This window comes from Penaeus chinensis, chromosome 21 (assembly GCF_019202785.1).
Source record: "Penaeus chinensis breed Huanghai No. 1 chromosome 21, ASM1920278v2, whole genome shotgun sequence".
Taxonomy (NCBI): Eukaryota; Metazoa; Arthropoda; class Malacostraca; order Decapoda; family Penaeidae; genus Penaeus; species Penaeus chinensis.
Genome location: NC_061839.1, coordinates 4,954,021 through 4,979,020, shown reverse-complemented (window position 1 = coordinate 4,979,020; position 25,000 = coordinate 4,954,021). Strand labels below are relative to the sequence as shown.

The 25,000-nt window shown below is 44.4% G+C and overlaps 1 protein-coding gene across 2 annotated transcripts in view; it reads left to right on the top strand.

The window, feature by feature from the left end:
- Positions 1–91: 91 nt before the first annotated feature.
- LOC125036744 (teneurin-m-like) overlaps positions 92–25,000 on the top strand; it is a 61,687-nt gene continuing 36,778 nt past the window's right edge. For both annotated transcript variants that reach the window (XM_047629599.1, XM_047629598.1), the window contains exons 1-9: positions 92–2,971; positions 7,615–7,786; positions 13,343–13,454; positions 14,910–15,123; positions 15,299–15,493; positions 15,738–15,947; positions 20,769–20,877; positions 21,869–22,095; positions 23,590–23,791. In XM_047629599.1, the coding sequence (XP_047485555.1) occupies positions 235–2,971; positions 7,615–7,786; positions 13,343–13,454; positions 14,910–15,123; positions 15,299–15,493; positions 15,738–15,947; positions 20,769–20,877; positions 21,869–22,095; positions 23,590–23,791 (4,178 nt within the window). In that variant the 5' untranslated portion in view covers positions 92–234. The remainder of the gene's footprint in view (positions 2,972–7,614; positions 7,787–13,342; positions 13,455–14,909; positions 15,124–15,298; positions 15,494–15,737; positions 15,948–20,768; positions 20,878–21,868; positions 22,096–23,589; positions 23,792–25,000) is intronic.

Sequence of the window (25,000 nt, the reverse complement as noted above, 5' to 3'; positions counted from 1 at the left end):
AGGATGGTTTGTCCCCTCCTTTGAATGATGACCGTCTATACCAAGACGAATCTTACGGTGATCATCCCCCTCCTTCCCAGACCACCGACGCCCACGATAGTCTACCTCAAGCCTCCGCCCCCACACAAGATTCTCAGCCCCGATATGACAACAGAGGTGAAAACACGCAGGGAATAGGGGGAGGATTTTCACGGGAGGAGGACCAAATCCCCGCGATCTCCCAGAGAGGGGAAGATGAGCAGGACGTGGGTTATGAGGGGCGAGAAGAAGGGGAAGAAGAGGAAACGCCACAGACGCACCACGGTGTCAGAGACCCACCGCCGCAGTCGTGTCCTTGAGGATACTGTCTTGCAAGAACAACACCAGTCCGCTTCCCATCCCTCACTCTCGCCAGGTCATCATAGCGGGGTAAATATTGATCCTCGTAAGGAGCCACTTGATGCCTCTCTCGCCACTGATGGTCCGAGCCGAGAGCAATCACCTAGTAATGCTCACAAAGCCCCGGACGCTCCTGTTGGAATTTCTACTATGATGACGGCGGACGGCGAGATGAGGTCGGAGCCGACAACACTCTCTCCCTCCGTCACTCAGCCTCCTTACCGCCAGCCCTCTGCCGGCTCCCAGGGGGACCTGGAGGAGGAGGGGAGGGAAGAAGGTATCGGTACCGGTATGCAGCGAGAGCCCTTCAACGAGCAAGGTGAAGCTACAGTTCAAGTGCCACCGTCTTCTGCTGCCAGTGATCCTCCTCTGGCCCTCCAAGCGAGTAATGAAATTTCTTACGAACGGGAAGAAAGCGGTTCCCTCGCCCTCCCTGTCATCGGAGACATCTCTCTGCACCAGAAGAAGTCATCGATCGTGATGGGCGAGACATCATCATCGTCATCAGATCCTCTGGACACGGAGACCGACAGAATTGGAATCAATGACGTGACGGCCAAGGATCACCGAGCCAAGATAACCAGCAAGGACCTCTCCGACGAAAACGATCCTTCTTTTGCTGGAAATCAGAGTTCAGAGGCGGCCACGTACCCCCGGCCCTCCCCCTCGCCCCTCGATGCTCACAGCGACCAAGACACCACATTGCAGGCGGAATATAAACGCCAGGAGACGCTCGAGGCAGAGTATAATCGTCAAGGAGGGATAGAGACGTCGGCAGGAAGACAATCAGTTTCTGGCTCTCTGGAAGCATCGGGTTACAGCGAGCGTAAGAAATTGGGGATCGTTCCTACGGCATCTGTAGCCAACCAAGGACACCATTTCCTTTCAAGAAGCAATCAAGTGGCCGGTAATCCCAATCAGGAGTCTGTCCACACTCAGGTCAGCTCACGGGATCCTGCTGGGGGAAATAGACAAGATCAGATTCCTCCATTGAGGGGGAATTATCATGAGGAGGAGGAAGGAGAGGAGGGAAGAGAAGAGGAAAACGCCGAGGAAGACGGGTCAAATTTTGAGTATTATCTTGGAAGTGACGGTTATGTGTACGACGACGAAGCACACGGTTACGAGGACTCATTCAACGATTACGAGTACGAAGAAGGAAATAGAAAGAATCAAGCTTATGAAAGAAGACACGGATACGACGGTGAAGGCACGGTTGATATAAAGGATAGACAGTCAGAACATAGACACGAATATGGGCACGCAGAAAGACAAGAAAATCACGAAGGAAGCAGTCATCCGAATGAACCGCCTGCTGGGTATGATCACGAAAATCATACTCAAAGTGACGGCGGGGGGACACAAGACGAGAGTCACATGACTTCCTACGGCGCCGGTCGTGATGAATTCGCAGGTACTTCTCAGGACCAAGGGCACGACCATCGAGCTCCAGGAAGCCAAACGCCATCACAGGCTCAAGGGGAAGACAGCTGGCAGATCCCAGGACCACCTGCTGAAGCATACCAAGACCCTATCACCACTGAACGACCTGACGACCATATCTTCCACCGCCCGGAATTTCATGGAAGCGCCCACGAAGGCGGCTCTCCGACCCACGAGGACAGCAGAAACACCAGCAGCTTGGCTTCTGGGAGCACGGGTGGAGATGAAAGGAAAGAGGAAGAAGAAGAGCAATATCCCGTGGAAGGAAGAAATATTCCTCTCGCTTCAGCAAACGAAGATGACACATCCGCTGTCGCCGGCGGAGGAGGATACACGGCGTGTGTGGGCGTTCACAATAACTCTTCTCCTGTCAGCAGTGAAGGCGCGGGCAGGACTGGCGGAGACGGGGTGGCGGGGGGAGCGACAGGAGGCGAGGGTGACACTATTATGCCTCGGCGCGAACACTGGCAATCCCAGGATCGTCCATGCAAATGTCCCTGCCCGTGCGAGGGCCCCGGGGATCCCCCTGTAATGCCTGGACGTGTTGCGGCAAATCTCAATATCGGAGAGCCGGCGATCAGCGACCATCGGGAACCTACGACCACCACGACCACCTCGACCACCACAACCACCACTACCACGACCACCACCGCCCCGCCGACGACCACGCCCCGCCACAAACACCCGCGCCACCACGACGATCTGGACTTCGACTATGACAGCGATGGGCACGACGACCACATAGACCATGATTCGAGCTACGATAGCTCTGAACTCTACCACGACCCGGACCACGACTCACACGACCAGCACCACCGTCACCGACACCACCACGGGGACGACGACGACGACTACGACGAGGACGACGAGCGAGAACGGCACAGGGATCACACACACCCGCGCCACCCACACCGAGGGGGCGGAGGGCGGAGAAACCGAACTCACGTCCCGCTCGTGGTGCCGGGCCGCCTGCAGTACTTCGCCACCGTCCAGTACATCTCCACCGACGAAGGCCCCGAGACCTCCTACGACCCTCACGCCAACCAGGTTGAGGCATGGGGCAACGGCGTCATCCTGCCGCCAGACAACGCAGGAGAGACCGACTGGTTCCTCCGCAGACCCGATGCCACGACCTCCGCCTCGACCCCCGGTGTGTATTTTTCTTTTTTTCAGTTTTCTTTCTGTGGATTAATTCATTCAAGATTTTAATCTTCCTCTTTCAGAATCTGTCCTGAACCGATATCGATTTCATAAAAAGCACCCTGGTCGAATGACTTTAAGTGAATACCTCATTAAAAGTTAAAAGAATGTCATACAGCACAAAATAGCGATCGTTTCTGCATTTAAGAGATAGATTTGGTAACATTTCAATCCACTTTCCATCAAGCGATCAAGTGTAATTGCAATCTTTGCTCTCGTAAGAGGATTTGATTTGATTTGTCCTGTGAATTATAGTATGTAATACTTACCGTTCAACGCAATTGGTAAGAAAGAACATGGGCAGCATTTATACTCACTTATCAAAAGATATTATCACGCGATGCGATAACAAAACAGCTAAGGACACGGCACCCCCCCTCCCCCTCCACCCTTTTCCCCTTCTCGTTGATCTCCGGCCAAGTCCCCAACCGAGCGTCCCATACTCGCGATTCCCCTCTCACCCTTAACATCACCCTCCCAGACGATATTCCTCAGCCTCCCGAGAGAAACGGACTCGTTCTCTCGACTGCAGTAATGTCGTCCATCCCAGCCCCGCAGCGCCTCTCTTCCCCGCTTTTCCTTCATTCTCTCCAGCCGACTCCTCATCCTCGCTCTCCACACGAAAGTGCTACACTAACTGCTGCTGCCGCTATATACGGCCGGTCGTTAAGAGAGAGCGAAAAGAAAGAGGAAAATGAGGAAATGCACACTACAGAAACCCGAGGCGAAGAATGTAATCACCCATTTTTCAATCTCCTCGCGGGAGAGAGATAACCCGCTGCTTTGTACACAAGTAGTGGCTGGCGCACGTTTTCCTCGTCTTGATTTAACTGGGAGATGATCCCGCCATACGCATACGCGGCCCTACTTGTTAAACATTAACGCGGGGAGGAAAAGCGGACGTCCGTACACGCAGCGTAGATACTCGAGAGCCAAAGGGTCCAGAAGCCGTGGCATCTATTTATCATCCACTTTCCTTGCCCCACGTTTCTTGGTCCGAGACGTATGAGGGGAAGCGAGGGGGGGAAAAAAGATGTATGTATCTACACGAGAGTAAATGGGGATAATCGTGAAACTGATAGGTATTTTCATATTCGATGGTGTTTCTCCCTCGACCGTGTGGAGCTTCACAGAAAACGAGTTTGTTGAAAGTGAGAGTTAAGGGTAGCCTATTATAAACGCGGAGAGTAAATTACACTGTGTATTGCCTATGTCAGTACCATTCAAGTTCATTTCATATGTTTATTATTTTATAAAAATGGAATAAATGACAAATATCTGACAAATAATATCAGGTAGTCAATGCGAGTTAAACGAAAAACTTTGTCTTGAATTATTGACATGATATTACGTTACTCGGACTATTATGTAATCATACTGCCATAATTACCACTTTGATATGTGTGTTACAGGCAGCTTTTCCTTTGACTTTAGAAATGAGAAGTGTTTATCTACTGTTTACAATAGGTATCAAACTAATCATTGCATTTTGGGAAATGTAACAGATAGCATGTGTTATCTATAGTAACGATGACAATAGTGATAGTAATAATTGTGATAATGATGATAATATTAGTAATAATAACAATAAAAATAATAATGAGGTTAACAATAGTAATGGTGATGATGATGATAATAATGATCATAATAAAAATGATAATAATAATTATAATAATAATAATAATGATAATAATAATAATATAATAACAATTATGATAATAGTAATGATAATAATAATGGCAATAATGATAATAATGAGAATGACATTAACTAATGCTGTTACTATTAATTAGGATAAGATAATGATATTTTTCTCAAGTAATGTTGATATTGCTGAGAATGATAAGGTTAACCATTACCGCCAACGCTAATATAGTAGAGCATTTATTTAATTATATCACTGACAGGAATGTAAGAGAAAATATGTCCATCACGTTAACAGCAATTAATCCTAATAATAACCATGAAAAAAACAAAAAACAATTTATGACCAAATTACTAATCTCTTCCTTACTCTGCTCGTCCACCCGGCAGAGGTCACTGTATGCTCCGTACACGTAAGATTTTTTAAAACGAGAGTTGCCTGCCTTTAACCATTCTTGTATTGCATTTTCTAGTTCCTTGTAACGTGTGATTTTTGTCCTTGGATATTTTGTACTTTTGTTAATAGTTCACGCTCTTATCTTGTCGTTTGAGTTACTTGTTTGTAATTGTATACTATTCTGTATCGAGCATTGTTCCCACTGTATGTTTGTGTGTGTAGAGGTATGCATACACTGTGCATTCTTTACTTTTTTTCATTGCTTGCTTACCTGCATGCCTGATGTTATTGTTGCCTGCACATTGCATGCTTGCATTGGACTCACTAAACTCATGATTTTCCCTTTTTAATACTGGATGCTCTCTTGTAAAGGGTTATTTGAGATAAGGCATAAAAAGTTTAAGGAGTATGGGTTAAAATAAGACAATTATTGGAAGGATTTTAATGTACTATTATCAAAGCATATGAGTAAATGGTTGAGAATGTGGTTGTCGGAAAGACAGAAAGAGAGAGAGAGAGAGAGAGAGAGAGAGAGAGAGAGAGAGAGAGAGAGAGAGAGAGAGAGAGAGAGAGAGAGAGAGAGAGAGAATAAGAGAGAGAGAGAGAATAAGAGAGAGAGAGAGAATAAGAGAGAGAGAGAGAGAGAGAGAGAGAGAGAGAGAGAGAGAGAGAGAGAGAGAGAGAGAGAGAGAGAGAGAGAGAGAGAGAGAGAGAGAGAGAGAGAGAGAGAGAGAGAGAGAGAGAGAGAGAGAGAGAGAGAGAAAGACTGAGAGACCGACAAAATCAAACAGAAACAGACAGACAGACAGACAAACCCCCTGGAATCCCGAAGGAGCACAGGCAGGCGGCAGGGGCGCGGAAGGAGGAGATGAGAACGGCATGAATGATTGCTCAGATAAATCCGATGGGTCTTCGAGGATCGCAGCCGCCATAAACTATTATTTTCGGGCCATTTTATCACGGACAGCTTCAGAAGGCCAATTCAGAGCGCGACCTTTTTTGATGGTCACGGTGAGTGGTAACTTAGGTGACTTGTTTGTCTGCAGTCTACATAAATATATAAAGAAATACATACATTTAATATGTGTGTATGTGTGTTTGTATGAGTGTATATGTTTGTGTGTGTGTGTTTGTATGAGTGTATATGTTTGTGTGTGTGTGTGTGTGTGTGTGTGTGTGTGTATGTGTGTGTGTGTGTGTGTGTGTGTGTGTGTGTGTGTGTGTGTGTGTGTGTGTGTGTGTGTGTCTGTCTGTGTGCGTGCGAAAGAGGAAGAGAGAGAAGAAAAAAAAATATGAGAGAAAAAGACTTGTCCATTACGTGTGTGAGATATTTGTATCCTGGTGTATAATTTTATGCAAATATACTCATGCAACATAAAACACTCCCCCGCCTGTACAAAAAAAAAAAAAAAAAATCCTCCCTCGTCCACAAAGTTCGTTCCTTTATCCACGTGATCCACATTCCACATTCCGTTTCCTTATGGTAACTACCTGTAACAAACGACCCATTCGCTTTATTGTGGTTTATCCTTTTATCCTTCTCTTTTCTCGCCCTATCTTTCTTTCCCTGTTCTTTTTCTTTCCCCTTTTTATCTTTTTATTGTGTCTTCTTTGTGTTTATCATCTTTGTTCAATATTGTTTTTTTTTTTTTTTTTGTATTTGGTTTATTTTCCAGGCTTTGGATTTTATTAACTCACTCTCTTTTTATTTCCTCTATCTCTTTTCTTCCACTCTGGACTCGTGCTCTTTATTTTACTCCTTATCCTACTACTACTTCTACTTCTATTTATTTATATTACTAATAGTAATGCTATTCCTCTTCGTCGCCCTCTTTCTCTTCCTCTCTCTCTCTCTCTCTCTCTCTCTCTCTCTCTTTCTATATATATATATATATATATATATATATATATATATATCTTTTCCTCCGCCTCTTCCTTTTCTCCTTCCCCCTCCTCTTTCTATTCCTTTTCCCCTTATTCCTCTCCTCTTCCATTTCTCCTTCGTCTTCCTCCTCCTCCTCCCTCTTTTATTCCTCACCCATTTTCCAGCTCTCCTCCTCCCTTCCCAGACCCTTTCCCTCCACCCCACCCACTCCCATCCCTACCCCCACCCCCCCAGAATTAACGTAATCCTCCTGCTTCTCACATAACCCCACACAATATCGTATAACCTCACACAACCCCCCACGACTTACCATTGTCTCCTAAAACCTCATTTGACATCACACAACCTCCCACGACGTCCCCACAATCCCACACAACTTCCCCCACAACACCACTCTCGTAAAACCTCATTTGACCTCACCTAAACTCATTTGACTTCCCCCACAACCCCACAGGACTTCCCATTATTTCCTAAAACCTCATTTGACATCACACAGCCTCCCTTGACTTCCCCCACAACCCCACACGACTCCCTATTATCTCGTAAAACCTTTTGACATCACACAGCCTCCCTCGACTTCCCCCACAACCCCACACGACTCCCTATTATCTCATAAAACCTCATTTGACCTCACCTAACCTCATTCGACCTTTGGACCCGCCCACAGGAGGTACCTCTGTCAATAGGCCTTATACGCACATGCCCCCCGATGGCTCCTCCTTCAACCCGCTGAACCTCGGAGAGAAGAAGGAGTTCAACCTCGCCCCTTACGGCTATTGGAACATCCACTTGACCCTGAATGACCCCACGGATCTGAGGATTGTTCTGAGCGTCCCAAGGTCAGTGTTTAGTGTCAGTGTTGTTGTTTTTTTAAGGCCAATGTTGTTATTTTTAGGAGCCTTAGTGTTTATTTTGTCATTGTTATATTAGTGTGTTTTGTCATAATTAGAATGCCTTTTATTCTGTGTGTGTGTGTGTGTGTGTGTGTGTGTGTGTGTGTGTGAGTTGTGAATTATATATGTTTTTTTTTCTATTTTTTTATGTTTATGTATATTGTAATTTATAAAATCGCGGCATTTATGTGAATACAGAAACATAACTTTTTTTTTTTTTTCTTGCCTTCCTATTTTTCTTGATCCACACACCATTACTAAGCATATGCACAAGTCTTCATTAAAAATCCTCATTCACAATATTTCCCAGCTATAAATTCTTCCTTTCCTCTTGATTACCCTCTAATTACTCTCTGTAATTATCTTATTACTCATGATTATCATTTACGTTGTCACAGTAGATTGTAGTCGTGCTGCTACCGATTATGAGCCTTATCAATCTACGAGATTAAAACAGTGTCTCTGTCCTGTAATTTCTTCTTTTTCTTCTTCTTGTTCTTCTCTCTCTCTCTCTCTCTCTCTCTCTCTCTCTCTCTCTCTCTCTCTCTCTCTCTCTCTCTCTCTCTCTCTCTCTCTCTCTCTCTCGATTTCACTTTCGCTTTCGCTCTCTCTCTCTCTCTTTCTCTCTTTCTCTTTCTCTCTTTCTCTTTTTCTCTCTTTCTCTTTTTCTCTCTCTCCCTCTCCCTCTCCCTCTCCCTCTCAATTTCCCTTTCCCTCTCCCTCTCCCTCTCCCTCTCCCTCTCCCTATCCCCCTCTCTCTCTCTCTCTCTCTCTCTCTCTCTCTCTCTCTCTCTCTCTCTCTCTCTCTCTCTCTCTCTCTCTCTCTCTCTCTCTCTCTCTCTCTCTCTCCCCTCCCTCCCCCCCCCCTCTCTCTCTCTCCCTCTCTCTCTCTCTCTCTCTCTCTCTCTCTCCTCTCTCTCTCTCTCTCTCTCTCTCTCTCTCTCTCTCTCTCTCTCTCTCTCTCTCTCTCTCTCTCCCTCTAAATCCCCAAATCTCTCTCTATATATCTCGCTTTTGGGTGCTATATACTGTAAATTGATAACGAAAATCATTATCGTATCATCCTCATCGTATCATCATCATCATCGTATCACCACCAAAACCATCAGATGCACTACCACAATCACTATAGCTTCTACAATCATAACTAGTATAACTGCCATACCTTCAACTACCACAAAAATGCCATTACTCTCTACTTTAATCTCTTATGGCAACATGATCACCTTACAAACCACCAAAATCACCATAACCACCATAAACACTTCGAATAAAGGTCACCACAACTACCACAACAACCACCTCAGTTCCAATCACTTGAGACTTCCGCCATACGCCTCACACTCGCTACAATCACTCACACTATAGTCACCATAACAATCACAATACCGTGCGAAAATTGCTCTCATTACGCATCCCCTCCCCCACCCCCGATGACCACCGCTACAAGGACGACCAAATCAATAACAGTCACTACCACAGCTACCACACTCACCACCAACGTCATCTCAAACATCACTTTAACCACCACAGTCAGCCAGTTCGGGCGCAGTCAGAATCACCACAGTAACTTCCACCACAACCACAACCATCTCTCAGACCATAGCCACCACAACCACAACGATACCAACCAACATTAAAATCACCATAATTACCACGATAGTCACAACCCAAGCCGCCACAACTACGACCACTACAACTATCACCACAACCCGACCTACCAACCATGAAAATCGCCACATCCCGACCTACCATGAAAATCACAACCCGACCTGCCATGAAAATCACAACCCGACCTACCATGAAAATCACAACCCGACCTGCCATGGAAATCACAACCAGACCTACCATGAAAATCACAACCCGACCTGCCATGAAAATCACAACTCGACCTGCCATGAAAATCACATCCCGACCAAACATGGAAATCACAACCCGACCTACCGTGGAAATCACAAACCGACCTACCGTGGAAATCACAACCCGACCTACCATGGAAATCACAAACCGACCTACCATGAAAAGCACAACCCGACCTACCATGGAAATCACAACCCGACCTACCATGGAAATCACAACCCGACCTACCTTGGAAATCACAAACTGACCTACCATGGAAATCACAACCCAACCTACCATGCAAATCACAACCCGACCTACCATGCAAATCACAACCCGACCTACCATGGAAATCACAACCCGACCTACCATGGAAATCACAACTCGACCTACCATGCAAATCACAACCCGACCTACCATGAAAATCACAACCCGACCTACCATGAAAGTCACAACCCGACCTACCATGAAAGTCACAACCCGACCTACCATGAAAATCACAACCCGACCTACAATGAAAATCACAACCCGACCTACCATGAAAATCACAACCCGACCTACCATGTAAATCACAACCCGACCTACCATGGAAATCACAACCAGACCTACCGTGGAAATCACAACCCGACCTACCGTGGAAATCACAACCTGACCTACCATGGAAATCACAAACCGACCTACCATGAAAAGCACAACCCGACCTACCATGGAAATCACAACCCGACCTACCATGGAAATCACAACCCGACCTACCATGGAAATCACAAACTGACCTACCATGGAAATCACAACCCAACCTACCATGCAAATCACAACCCGACCTACCATGCAAATCACAACCCGACCTACCATGAAAGTCACAACCCGACCTACCATGGAAATCACAACTCGACCTACCATGCAAATCACAACCCGACCTACCATGAAAATCACAACCCGACCTACCATGAAAGTCACAACCCGACCTACCATGAAAGTCACAACCCGACCTACCATGAAAATCACAACCCGACCTACAATGAAAATCACAACCCGACCTACCATGAAAATCACAACCCGACCTACCATGTAAATCACAACCCGACCTACCATGAAAGTCACAACCCGACCTACCATGAAAATCACAACCCGACCTACCATGAAAATCACAACCCGACCTACCATGTAAATCACAACCCGACCTACCATGAAAACCACAACCCGACCTACCATGAAAATCACAACCCGACCTACCATGGAAATCACAACCCCCGTTAATTCCCCCCCTTCCCTCCTTCTAGAACGCAGCCGATATCCGCCAAGCAATGTCATTATCGCCAAAATGAGCGGCCACAATCGCGTAAAAGCCTTTCTTGCCTGGATTACATTTGTTCTTGTCGTCTCCTTAAAGATGGAAGGCTAATTTTGCCCAAATGCAGGCCTGGCGTCGGCTCTCTCGCGGGCTTAATCCCGGAACCGAACGGACGGGCGCAGGCTTAGCCGTACGTGGGAAGGGTGATGGAAAGAGAGGGGAAGGAGGGGGGGAAGGAGGGGGGGGAAGAGGGAAAGGGGGGCGGGAGGTAAGAGTGAGGGAAGGTGGTTGGGGAAATATTGTGTATGTATTGTGTGTTGTGTTTGCCTTTTTTATTGAGTTTTTCTCTGTCTCTGTGTCTTTGTCTTGTACTCTCTGTCTGTCTGTCTGTCTGTCTGTCTGTCTGTCTGTCTCTCTCTCTCTCTCTCTCTCTCTCTCTCTATCTATCTATCTATCTATCTATTTATTTATCTATCTCTATCTGTCTCTATCTCTCTCTCTCTCCTTCTCTTTACATCTCCCTCCGTGCCTTTGTCTCGTAATCTCTCGCTCTCTCTCTCTCTCTCTCTCTCTCTCTCTCTCTCTCTCTCTCTCTCTCTCTCTCTCTCTCTCTCTCTCTCTCTCTCTCTCTCTCTCTCTCATTCCCTTTCATTTTCCCTCTCCCTCACCCTCTCTATCAAATTATTTTAGTTAATGTTTATGACGAGAGTTTGAACAATCCGTTTTTTTATTGTTATATTGAGCTTTATAGGTTTAGTTTGTATGTATGGCTTATTGCCTTATTGATAGTACAGATCGTAATATAAATAATACAGAGACCGCGAGAACAATAGGTTTCAGAAGCGGACAAAAACGAATAGTATATATATATATATATATATATTTTTTTTTTTTTTCGTTGTAAATAAACACGTCGCGGTGAACAACGAAACCGGAAATTAACAATTAATTTTTCAATGGGGGAAGGGGGGGGGGGGTGAAACCGATCAAAAATAACGTAGTAAATAGTTTCTACTTGCGTTTTATGTGTGGGGACATCAACTGGTTGCGAAGAGGTTATGTGATATCGTTATTTGAGCTTTATTATGCTCATTGTACTTTTTATTAACTGCAATAATTCCGTACTATTTATATTTTATGTTTTCTTTCATTCGTATGCTCTCTCTCTCTCTCTCTTTCTCTCTCTCTCTCTCTCTCTCTCTCTCTCTCTCTCTCTCTCTCTCTCTCTCTCTCTCTCTCTCTCTCTCTCTCTCTCTCTCTCTCTCTCGCACGCTCGCTAGCTCTCGTTTTCTCTCCCTCTCTCCCTCTCCCTCTCCCTCTCCCTCTCCCTCTCCCTCTCCCTCTCTCTCTCCCTCTCCCTCTCCCTCTCTCTCTCTCTCTCTCTCTCTCTCTCTCTCTCTCTCTGTCCTTCTTCCTCTTCCACTCTCTTTCTCCCTCCTCCCCTCACTCACTCACTCACGCTATCCCTCAATCCCTCTGTCTCTCCCTCCTTCTTTTCCTCCCCCTCCTCTCTGCTTCCCTCTTTCTGTATCCTTCTCCCTTCACCCCCCCCCCCCTCCCTCTCCTTGACTTTACAAATGACGCCACACATCCGCGGGATTCCAAAAGAATTTCGGCAAAATTTCGCGACCTCTCGCTTACAGCCGGTTCCCCGCAGTCGTTCAAGAGGTTCCGACGACATCTTTGACCAACTAATTATCGAAAAGTAATCATCACCGGAGATTTTATTTCATTTTGTTTCTTTCATTTTGTAGTGCTCGCAATTGCTTTCGAGTTCGCGCCAACGGGGAGCGAAAACAAGTGTAGACCTACAGGGGTCCGAGCCTATATTTTGTTGTCGTGGTAAACTCTCTTGGTCATTTGTTGCTTTGTTAATCTTTGGTTGTTGGGGAATGCAGGAATTTTGTTTTGTCGGGGTTGTTTTACTTGTTCTTGTAGTACCACTCAGCAATTGTTATGTTGTTAATTATTGTGATTATTATGTCTCTTTTAATGCTTGTGGCAAAACTGTGTTTTTTTTTTTATATATAGGCTTCTCTCTCTCTCTCTCTCTCTCTCTCTCTCTCTCTCTCTCTCTCTCTCTCTCTCTCTCTCTCTCTCTCTCTCTCTCTCTCTCTCTCTCTCTCTCACTTTCTCTCTCTCTCTCTCTCTCAATCTCTATATCTCTATATCTATCTATCTATCTATCTCTGTCTCAATCTATCTATCTATCTATCTATCTATCTATCAATCTATCTGATTCTATCTCTATCTATCTATCAATCTATCTGACTCTATCTCTATCTATCTATCTATCTATCTCCTTCTCTCTACCCCAATTTCCCCACAAAGAGCCCTACCAACCGTAACGCATTCCCCCGTCGCCATTTCAGGGGTACCAACCTTGGCCTGTACGCCCGCCGTGGGAAGCTGCCGACACACACGCAGCACGACATCATGAAAATCCTGAAGGGCAATCGGCAGAGGGACATCCGGGCATCCCCCGTGAGTACGCCGGTGGTATGTCGTTCATTTTCTTCCTCTCTCTTGGGTGTCTGTCTGTCTGTGTGTTTGTGGCGTGTCCCGTGTCGTCCTTAGAGAGTCTCTTGTGATGTAGTCTATCGAGGGATGGATATGGAGGGCTGCCGGGAATATACTGGAGCGGGATTTTCGCGGGGATGCGTACAGTATATCTCGGTCGGGCCTTGCGTGTCCAGTCCCTTGAAGTAATCAGGTTTGGAGCGGCCTTAAATAGTCCTTCTTTCGTGATGCTAAAGTTTGTAATTAAGATTATCACAGTATTTCTTTAATGATGAGAGTGATGATGATGATACTGATTATTATTATTAATGGCAACAATTTTATCATTATCAGCATTATTACTATTACTGTATTGCAACAGCAGCAATAATCAGCCAACTACAGCAAAATAATGGCATTAGATATGTAAATATGTTGATGTATGTGTATGTATATGTATATATACGTACACATGTACTGTGTGTGTATGTATGTATGTATATATGTATATATGTATATATATGTATATATATATATATATATATATATATATATATATATATATATATATATCATATGCACAAGTATAAACAAGTGAATACAAAGACTTTCCTCGTGCCGAGCATGACGGAAGCGCCTAATTTCAGCCGCTCCAAAAGCAGACGACAAAGCAACATGGCTGGAGGTCGTGATGTCTCAGAAGTCCTCGTCCCTCCTTGCGCTCGTCCCTTTGTTCCTTTCCGACTCTTTTTCTTGTTATGATGTAAGACATTGCCAAATGATGTTCTCTCCCGGGATTCTGCGTTGGAGTCACTCGCGCTCACTTGCCTTATTTTGCGCCGACGTCTAGCCATATGAAAAGTAGTGAAGTAGAGTATATAGATAGATAGACTGATAGATAGATAGATAGATAGATAGATAGATAGATAGATAGATAGATAGATAGATAGATAGATAGATAGATAGATAATAGATATACAGAAAGGTAGATAGATCGATGGATATATATATATATATATATATATATATATATATATATATATATATATATTTATATACAGGTAGAAAATAGATAAGTTTCGATTGACACATAATAGACACACGCACACGCACACTCACACTCACACGCACACGCACACGCACACGCACACGCACACGCACACGCACACGCACACGCACACGCACACGCACACGCACACGCACACACATATATATGCACACATACATGCATCCATGTATGGATCGGTAGATAAATAGAAATATATATATGGATATGTAGATAAATAGAATAGATGAATTATCGATATCTGCATGTTTAGAAACCGCGAAATAGATACTGCAATTTCTCCATATACTGTGTATTTTGGAAATCCAGAACTAGCCCGTATCTGTCTAACTTGGCCTGCCCCCCCCCCCCTCCCCCCCTATTCCCTCCGCCAGAGTATGGTCGAGCTGACCGTCGAGGAGGTGCTGGAGGCAGGCGAGTGGTTCCTCTCGATCTACAACGACGACGGCGACCCCCACCAGGTGAACTTGGTGATCACACGAGGCCCAGGTGGAGGGGAGTGCCCGCAGAGGTGCCACGAGAGGGGGAATTGCATTCTCGGCAGGTGCCAGTGCGCCCCGGGATACAGCGGGATCGACTGCTCTCAAGGTACGCAATATTTCTTTCCACGTTTTTTATAACCGATTTGTTTTGAATCCTCATTCCATTGTCCTATATCTTTGTTTTTTTTGTATTTCTACTCTGATATTGTTTTTTTGTAACAATTTGTGAGAAGAAACGAAGGTCTAATTCTCGCTTGTTCTGCCTCTTTCTCTTTGATCAGTGCTTTGCCCTATATTGTGCTCTGGCCATGGTGCCTATGTGGGAGGGCAATGCATCTGCCACCCCGGATTCAAGGGCAAGGAGTGCCAGCTTCGACACCACGAGTGTGAAGTGCCAGACTGCCATGGCCAAGGGCACTGCGTGGACGGGCGCTGCAAGTGTGCCAAAGGATACACCGGCGAATTTTGTCAGACAGGTGAGATTTTTTTTCATTCATGTGGCACGCCTCCAATCTAATGTCTCTTTAAACACCCAGTACTTTAAAACGGGTCTGCTTTTCATAGTTGTCTTCGAGCCATAGAAGACATTAATCAGAAATATAACAAATTGTTACAGGTCTTCATCTCTTCGAAGCGGTATTAACGTTGCATTTACCCATTACCACGGCGCCACGGAGTTATCCATCTCCATCTAACCAATACATCTGCTCTTCTGCACAGTGGACTGCCCGAACCCGAAGTGCTCAGGCCACGGGTGGTGTGTGATGGGGACCTGCGTGTGCCAGAAGGGATGGCGAGGCGACGACTGCTCCGAGATGGACGTGGATGCCCAGCAGTGCCTCCCCGACTGCAGCGGCCACGGGGCCTTCAGCATCGAGGCCCATGCTTGTGTGTGCGACCATCTTTGGACCGGCTCTGACTGCTCCAAGAGTAAGTAGCTTGGGATTTTATATTATCAGTTTTTTTTTTTCTTTAGGTGTGTATGAATGTCCATTTCCGTGTGGGCTTTGTTACTCTCGCACTAATCTCAATTTGTAACAGTTTACAAAAAAGGCGTTTATGTGGCCTAGTTATCACGCTGGGTAGTATAGTATAGGAGACTCAGACCAAGTTCCATCTGCAAACTTGGAATCAAACCCTGTCCATATTCGTGTAATGATATACTTCAGTCTTTCCCTTCCTGCCTTCTCCCTTCCCCTCTCTTCCTCTTCCATCCCCTTTTTCCCTTTCCGCCCCATCCGCTTTCCCCTCTCCCTCTTGTCTTTTCTAGCCCTCTCTTCCTCTCTCTACCCTATTCCCCTACCCCCGTCCTCCCCTCTCCCTTCCTCTAATCCCTTAACCTCCCTTAACACCCAACCCCCTTGCTCCCAATACCTCTTACGCCCCCCCCCCCCCCCCGTGTTGCCAGCATCATCAACAAAGCTTCCGTGGATGTATCTCAGCCTCTGTTGCATTCCCCAGCCTCCGTCTCTCCCCACTTTGCCTCTTCATGTTACACGTCGCCCGATATTTCCGTGCGAGCGACTTCGATTCCGTGCGAGTGTCTCATCGTGTGTTAGATCACACTGTTTGCTTTGGAGGCCTTGTTGATTGACGCAGGCATGAGGAGGGGATAGGGGGCACGCAGATCCAAGGGGAATTGTGCCCGAATGCTTGCTTGCTTCCATACATAGTGCATACGTGTGTATATGTGTGTGTGTGTGTGTGTGTGCGTGTGTGTGTGTGTGTGGTGTGTGTGTGGTGTGTGTGGTGTGTGTGTGGTGTGTGTGTGGTGTGTGTGTGTGTGTGTGTGTGTGTGTGTGTGTGTGTGTGTGTGTGTGTGTGTGTGTGTGTGTGTGTGTGTGTGGTGTGTGTGTGTGTGTGTGTGTGTGTGTGTGTGTGTGGTGTGTGTGTGGTGTGTGTGTGTGTGTGTGTGTGTGTGTGTGTGTGTGTGTGTGTGGTGTGTGTGTGTGTGTGTGTGTGTGTGGTGTGTGTGTGTGTGTGTGTGTGTGTGTGTGTGTGTGTGTGTGTGTGTGTGTGTGTGTGTGTGTGTGTGTGTGTGTGTGTGTGTTGTGTGTGTGTGTGTGTGTGTGTGTGTGTGTGTGTGTGTGTATGTGTGTGTGTGTGTGTGTGTGTGTGTGTGTTTGTGTGTGTGTGTGTGTGTGTGTGTGTGTGTGTGTGTGTGTGTGTGTATGTGTGTGTGTGTGTGTGTGTGTGTGTATGTGTGTGGTGTGATGTGTGTGTGTGTGTATTTGCATGCATGTGCGTATGTGTGTTCCCGTTATATGAATACTTTTCCTAAAACTTTCCAAACGCTTTTCCTTCAAGAAGCAGCATAATTAGTGTCGCTCGTTCGCCTCGCCATCATTTGTTGGCCTATTCTTGACCTCCGCCGCGACGCCTGCCAGTTTTCCCCGGAGACAATGGACCTCAGCGCCGTTTCTCCGAACTACTCTTTATGCCATTGGAGAAACACCCAGCCTTTTCGACTTTCCCCTTCTCATTTTCCTTTCCTTTGTTCTTCCTTTTTTTATTCTCTTCTCTCTTGTCCTCGTACTCTTTCCTTGGATTTTTTTTTCAATTTTTAGGAGAATAAAACTGTCTATTTATAGTAACGAAAGTGCCGTATCTATTTTTTTTCCGATCGGTTTCATTCTTATCCTTTTATCTTATCAGTTTTCTTCTCTTTACCCTCTACTTTATCTTTCCTATCCTCCCCATCTCCCTTTTCTTTGCCCATCCTCCCTTCTTCCATCTTTTTTTCTCCTTACCCTTAATCCCATTTCTTCCTTTCCATATCTACTTTTTGACAACGTCTGGAAGACTTTTTATCGAGGAAGTTGAAGCCACAGTACCGTTGCCCCCCCCCCTCCTGCCTCCTTCCTCTTTCTTCCATACCTTTCTTCCCCTCCTTCCTTCCCTCTTCCTTCCTCTCCTTCCCCTCCTTCCTCTCCTTCCCCTCCTTCCTTCCCTCTTCCTTCCTCTCCTTCCCCTCCTTCCTTCCCTCTTCCTTCCTCTCCTTCCCCTCTTTCCTTCCCTCTTCCTTCCTCTCCTTCCCCTCCTTCCTTCCCTCTTCCTTCCTCTCCTTCCCCTCCTTCCTTCCCTCTTCCTTCCTCTCCTTCCCCTCTTTCCTTCCCTCTTCCTTCCTCTCCTTCCCCTCCTTCCTTCCCTCTTCCTTCCTCTCCTTCCCCTCTTTCCTTCCCTCTTCCTTCCTCTCCTTCCCCTCTTTCCTTCCCTCTTCCTTCCTCTCCTTCCCCTCCTTCCTTCCCTCTTCCTTCCTCTCCTTCCCCTCCTTCCTTCCCTCTTCCTTCCTCTCCTTCCCCTCCTTCCTTCCCTCTTCCTTCCTCTCCTTCCCCTCCTTCCTTCCCTCTTCCTTCCTTTCCTTCCCCTCCTTCCTTCCCTCTTCCTTCCTCTCCTTCCCCTCCTTCCTTCCCTCTTCCTTCCTCTCCTTCCCCTCCTTCCTTCCCTCTTCCTTCCTCTCCTTCCCCTCTTCCTTCCCTCTTCCTTCCTCTCCTTCCCCTCCTTCCTTCCCTCTTCCTTCCTCTCCTTCCCCTCTTTCCTTCCCTCTTCCTTCCTCTCCTTCCCCTCCTTCCTTCCCTCTTCCTTCCTCTCCTTCCCCTCCTTCCTTCCCTCTTCCTTCCTCTCCTTCCCCTCCTTCCTTCCCTCTTCCTTCCTCTCCTTCCCCTCCTTCCTTCCCTCTTCCTTCCTCTCCTTCTCCTCCTTCCTTCCCTCTTCCTTCCTCTCCTTCTCCTCCTTCCTTCCCCTCTTCCTTCCTCTCCTTCCTCTCCTTCCTTCACTCTTCCTTCCTCTCCTTCCCTTTCTCCTTCTCCCTTCTTTCCCTCCTTTCTTCCCTACCTCTCTCTTCCTTCTTCTCCCCCCTCCCTCCCTCTCCCTTCCTTCCTCTCCTCACCTCCCTCCTTCTCCCTTCCATCCCTTCCTTCCCTCCCTTCCTCTCCCTTCCTTCCTCTATTCCCCTCCCCCCTTCTCCCTTCCTCCCTCTCTTCCCCTCCCCTCCTCCTTCTCCCTCCCTTCCTTCCTCTCCTCCCTCTCCCTCCCTCCCTCCCCCTCCCTCTCCCTTCCTTCCCTCTTAGTAGGAATTTTGACAGCGTCTTGAGCCCCATTTGCCGAGGGAGCTGAACCACAGTAGCAGCGTGTGTCTTCCTCGAGAGGTTCCCAGCATCTGTGGTGTTCCCCTTTAGGTCCACGCAACTCAAGTCTCTTTTGTTACTCCGGCGTTGTGTAATGCCGCTTGCGTTCTGCTGGGCTGTGGACACGTAACTTTTATTCAAGGGCCACTGCAGTTACGATCTGCCCTTGGAATAAGGATGTTTTCATGTCGAGTGAGGGGATACGGTGGGGATGATGATGATACCGATCAACTGTTAATGTTTCATTATTATTGTTATTATTATCATTATTATTATTAATTTATCTTTATTGTTGTTGTTGTTATTATTCTTATTATTATTATTATTATTATTATTATTATTATTATTATTATTATTAATTTATCTTTATTGTTGTTATTGTTATTATTATTATTATAATTATTATTATTATACTTATTATTATTAATATTATTATCATTATTATTATTATTATTGTTATTGTTGTTGTTATTATTGTCGTTATTGTTGTTGTTGTTGTTATTGTCATTATCATCATTCTTATCATTAGCATTAGCATTCGCATTATCATCATCATCATCATCATCATCATCATCATCACTGTTATTATTATTATGATTATTATTACTACAATTATTGTTATAGCTCTTGGTAGTGGTGGTGATGCAGTTATTGTTATTCACTATAGTTATTACCATTATTATTATTGTCATTAATATCATTATTATTATTATCGTTATTGCCGCAATCATTAACATTATTACTATTATTATTAGCATTACTATTGTTATTATTATTAGTAGTATTGGTATTATTATAACTATTACTATTATTATTATTATTATTATTATTATTATTATTATCATTATTATTATCATTATTATTATTATTATTATTATTATCATTATTATTATTATTATCATTATTATTATTATCATTATTATTATTATTATTATTATTATCATTACTATTATTATTATTATCATTATTATTATTATTATTATTATTATTATTATTATTATTACTATTATTATTATTATTGTTGTTGTTGTTGTTGCTAATAATGATAATGTGTATATCAAAATCAAGTACGCAGTGAATGAATTAAATCAAAATGATCTATGTAACTTTTCTTTATACTGATGTTTTCAAAAATGGGTGTTCGTGTGGACGAGTTCTATTACCTGTTCATCTGGAATTCTAGCTTCACAATGTTTATATTTGTTTTATTGCTGCCTGTAAACCGCGAACGATCTACTTTGCATTCTGATGACAGTGTGTCCCATCTCAGGAAAATAAAAACCTGGCAACTCACCTGAGCTTTCGTCTGTCCTGATTCGAAAGTCTCATTTCCATTCAAGTCAGCTGATATCTATTACCCTTGTTTACGGATGTTTGGTATGAAAACACCATATACAGTACTTTTAATTACCTTACATCTTTCTTTTTATTTATTTGAAAAGGGTATTGAGTCCGGGGGAGAGTTGCCAGGTTGCCAGAAGAGGAAAGTTCGCAATATGTTCAGGGGGAAAGGAATCTAAGGGAGGATGGAGATAAAGAATCGCTTTTCCATATTGCTTTTGCGTTTCTCTGTATGACATGTGTAACTAGACCTTAACGAAGGACCTCTTTCCCCCCCTGACAGAGGCGTGCTCGCTGGATTGCGGTCCCCACGGCATCTGCGAGAACGACGCTTGTACCTGTGACGAAGGGTGGACAGGTGCCAACTGCTCGGAACGCTTGTGTGACCCCAGGTGAGGGAACTTGGCTGATTCTGCCGTTTTTTTGTTTTTTTTTTCGTACAGCTGAGGGTCTCTGGTTTGGGTTATTGATGGTTATGTTTTGCTGTGAAGATTGGGGTCTTTGATGCCCCGTTTTTCGTAAGGTTAGATAGACCGTCTTGTTTCGTTTATAGCAGTTTTTATTTTTGTCTTTTCCCTTGCGCGGGATCATCAAATGTATCTCTCCTTCGGCTATTCATCTTTATTGCGTTTTGTCAGCATCTTTTGATCGTTCCGTTTGCATTGCACTCATCATACCCGGCAGCTGCACCGACCTTTGCAGAATAATTTCAGCCTCACTCTGACCATGCAGCCGTCCGCCTAGAGTAATCCCTTACATTTACGTTCTCCAACTCTGATATTCGCTAAAGCCATGTTTCCTTAATCACCAAACTTGTTTTATATTGATCGCCAAACTGTCCGCTCGTCAGTTCGTTTCCCCCCCAAAAAAAGGAAAAAGGGAAAAGAAAAAAAAAAACCTGCGGCAGATTAGCATGGGATAAGCCTTTACAATCACTCATAATTATAGGACCATTGAGCTCTTCGTCTCATAATTCTACAGCCAATGGATTCGCACAAGACCCCCTCTCCCCCCTTCCCCCCTCCCCCTCCCTTCCTTCGGAGATAACCGCGTAGGTTGGTTGAACTCCTCTTGCAATATATCCACTCAGTTGCATAACTGCCCGGCACTTTCCATCCCCTTCCCTTTGAAACATATATCCTCCAACAACTGCATTATTGTTTGGCACAGAATTCCTTTCTGAATATATCATCGGAGTGCATAGCTGGCCATCAAAGGCTTGTCGGCCGCCCCCTTGCAACGTATCACCTCTAAATCAGACGGGCCAGAATGGGCTCTTCCCTCACTCACCCTCAACTTTGAATATTTTTTTCCTTCCCTTCCCCTTGGCGAGCCCGGCCGTATTTCTGAGTCCTCTCCCCGTCCCTTCGAACCGACACACAGGTGCAGCGAACACGGCCAATGCAAGAATGGGACGTGCGTGTGCATGGCGGGCTGGAATGGACGCCATTGTACCCTCTCGGGATGCCCTGGGAACTGCCGGAACCGAGGCACGTGCGACGCCGACCAGGAGGGCGTGTGGAAGTGCCTGTGTCAGTCCGGCTGGGACGGACCCGACTGCTCGGCCATGCTCGAGACCCAGTGCAGTGACGGCGTGGACAACGACAGAGGTGCGTCGCTCACTCTCTTTGTCGACTAGCAAGGTTTCTTTCTCTCTGTCTGCCCATCTGTATATATGTGTCTGTCTTGTCTATCTCTATGTTTCTCTCTGCTTCTCTCTGTTTATCTCTCTCTCTCAATCTCTCTCTCTCTCTCTCTCTCTCTCTCTCTCTCTCTCTCTCTCTCTCTCTCTCTCTCTCTCTCTCTCTCTCTCTCTCTCTCTCTCTCTCTCTCTCGCTCTCGCTCTCTCTCTCTCTCTATCTCTCTCATTTCTCTCTCCCGTCTTTTTCCCACGTCATCCCTTCCCTTTCTGTAGAATCTCTGGCTTTCATTAAAGGATTCTTTATGAGAAATATGGATGGCATATCACTGCAGTTGTAGTGAATGCTGTACGAATGTCTGTGTGAATGTTTGTAGGAGTTCAGGAGATAGAAAGGCTTACAAATTTGCTCGTTATATTTTTTTAGATTATTATATTTCGAAGAAAAAAAAGTTCACTAATGAAATACTTCAGTGTTCATTTTTAAATGTTTCCATCAACCATACCAAGGGGAAATTGTTGTAAATGCAAATCTTATTACATATTGCTCTATAAAATTAAATGGATATAAATAATATGGCAACTGAATATAAAGAATAAAAACAATTAAAACGGATCTATGCAACGATTGCGATTACCCCTCCTTTTAATTGCTCGAAAATACGAAGGTATTTGGAACGCTTATGATTATAATCCTCCGAAACCCCTATAGACGAATAACTAAGGAATCCCCGCTTATTACACGAGAGAGAGAGAGAACTGGAGGCTGTTAGTGTGTCCCCGAATGCCACTCGGTCATCTCTCAGGAACGCGTCTTTCCTAAACATTTCGGTCAAGTGAGCAGAACGGCACGGACATGTTTCTTTGTCTGTCTCTTTCTTGCTCGCTTTCTTTCTCTTTCTCTTTCTCTTTCTCTCTCTCTCTCTCTCTCTCTCTCTCTCTCTCTCTCTCTCTCTCTCTCTCTCTCTCTCTCTCTCTCTCTTTCTTTCTCTCTTTCTCTCCTATCTTTCTCTCTCTCTCTCTCTCTCTCTCTCTCTCTCTCTCTCTCTCTCTCTCTCTCTCTCTCTCTCTCTCTCTCTCTCTCTCTCTCGGCATATTATCAGGTCTACGTTTTACTAGATTTACCATCATTATTAATTAGGCTGAATGCAATAGGGTTATTGTGCGTAAGGATGTGATGGTATGTCTGTGCATGCTGACAGGTGCCCAACAGAAGAAATGATAACGAGTGATTACTAACTGGTCAACTAACTGAAAACAGCCAGCCAACAACAGAAGTTATAAATATAATAAAGAATAAGGAGTGATGATATTTTTCAATGACATTTAACGGCTACCCTTGCCAACCAGCTGACCATCTCAAGGCATATAATCTTGCTATAACCGCTGTTACCACCACCCTGCCCATTACACCCTCTTCCCACCACCACCACCTCCACCACCACCTGCCTGCTCCCCCCGACAGACGGCCTCATGGACTGTCAGGACCCCGAATGCTGCACCCACCAAGCCTGCCAGGACTCCCAGCTCTGCGTCAGCCGCTCTACCCCGATGGACATCCTCCTCCGTAAGCAGCCTCCGGGGTCGACCGCCTCCTTCTTCGAGAAAATGCGGTTCCTCATCGAAGAGGATTCGCTCCAGCACTTCTCCGGCGAGTTCAACAAAAGGTGAGGTTGCTCGCTGTCTCCTCTCTCTCTCCCTCTGTCTGTCTCTCTCTCTCTTCCGCTCTCCAAAAGACAAGTGTGTTTACTACGTGTCAGTAGAGACCACGTTCTTACCACGCGCTTCTTAACCAGTCCAAGAGATCTGCACTTTGCTGAAGAAGGCGCGTCCGAGATGCTCTTCCTAAAAGGAGGGAGGGGGGGGGGGTGTTGGTAGATAATAAGGGGATCAAATTATGAAATTAATGAAGTTAATTAGTATTTTTTTTTTTTTTTTTTGGGGGGGAGGTGGAAATATTTCTGGCGGAGCGTATTTAATTTTAGAAATTATTTCATTATGGGTGTAATTCAGTGTGGCAGAAAAAAAAATATAATGATTAACATTAATGATAGGCATGATGCTTGGGATGCTATTTAGAATTGATATGCTAATCATTATACAAAGGTTATTAACATAGTAATTATGTTAATGACCAGACCAAGTGATTCAATTATAATCAAACCTTTTGACTCATCTCTGATAAAATTATGAAAATTCATGATAATAAATATATTCATTTGAAAGTGATAAAAATAATAATGAAAATTATGAGAGACAAATATCAACAATGGTTCATATAATGATTGTAATGATAAGGATGAAATTATTAACAACATAACAATTAAGACGATGACGTTAATGATAATGATGATGATGACGGTAATAACAGTTATGATAATAATGATAACAGCAGTATTTGTAATGATTATGATGATGATGAGGAGGAGGATAATGATAATAACAATGATGATAATAATGATGATGATGATGATGATGATAATAATAATAATAATAATAATAAGGATAATAACAATAATAGTAATAGTAATAATGATAATAATAATAATAATAATAATAATAATAATAATAATAATAATAATAATGACAATAAGAACAATATATGGTAATCTTAATGATAATGATGATAAGAATAATATGATACTGATGATAACATGATAGTGATGATAAAAATTATAAAGTTGGATATGATAATGATAATGATTATGGAGATGATTATGAGAATATAAAGATAGTAAATGCAATAATTGCTAATGATAATAGTAATTGTAATATAAAGTGATTATAATGATAATAATGGTAATGATAATAACAATAATAATAATAAACATTATAATAATAGTTATATTAATAATGTATATAATTATAATAATAAT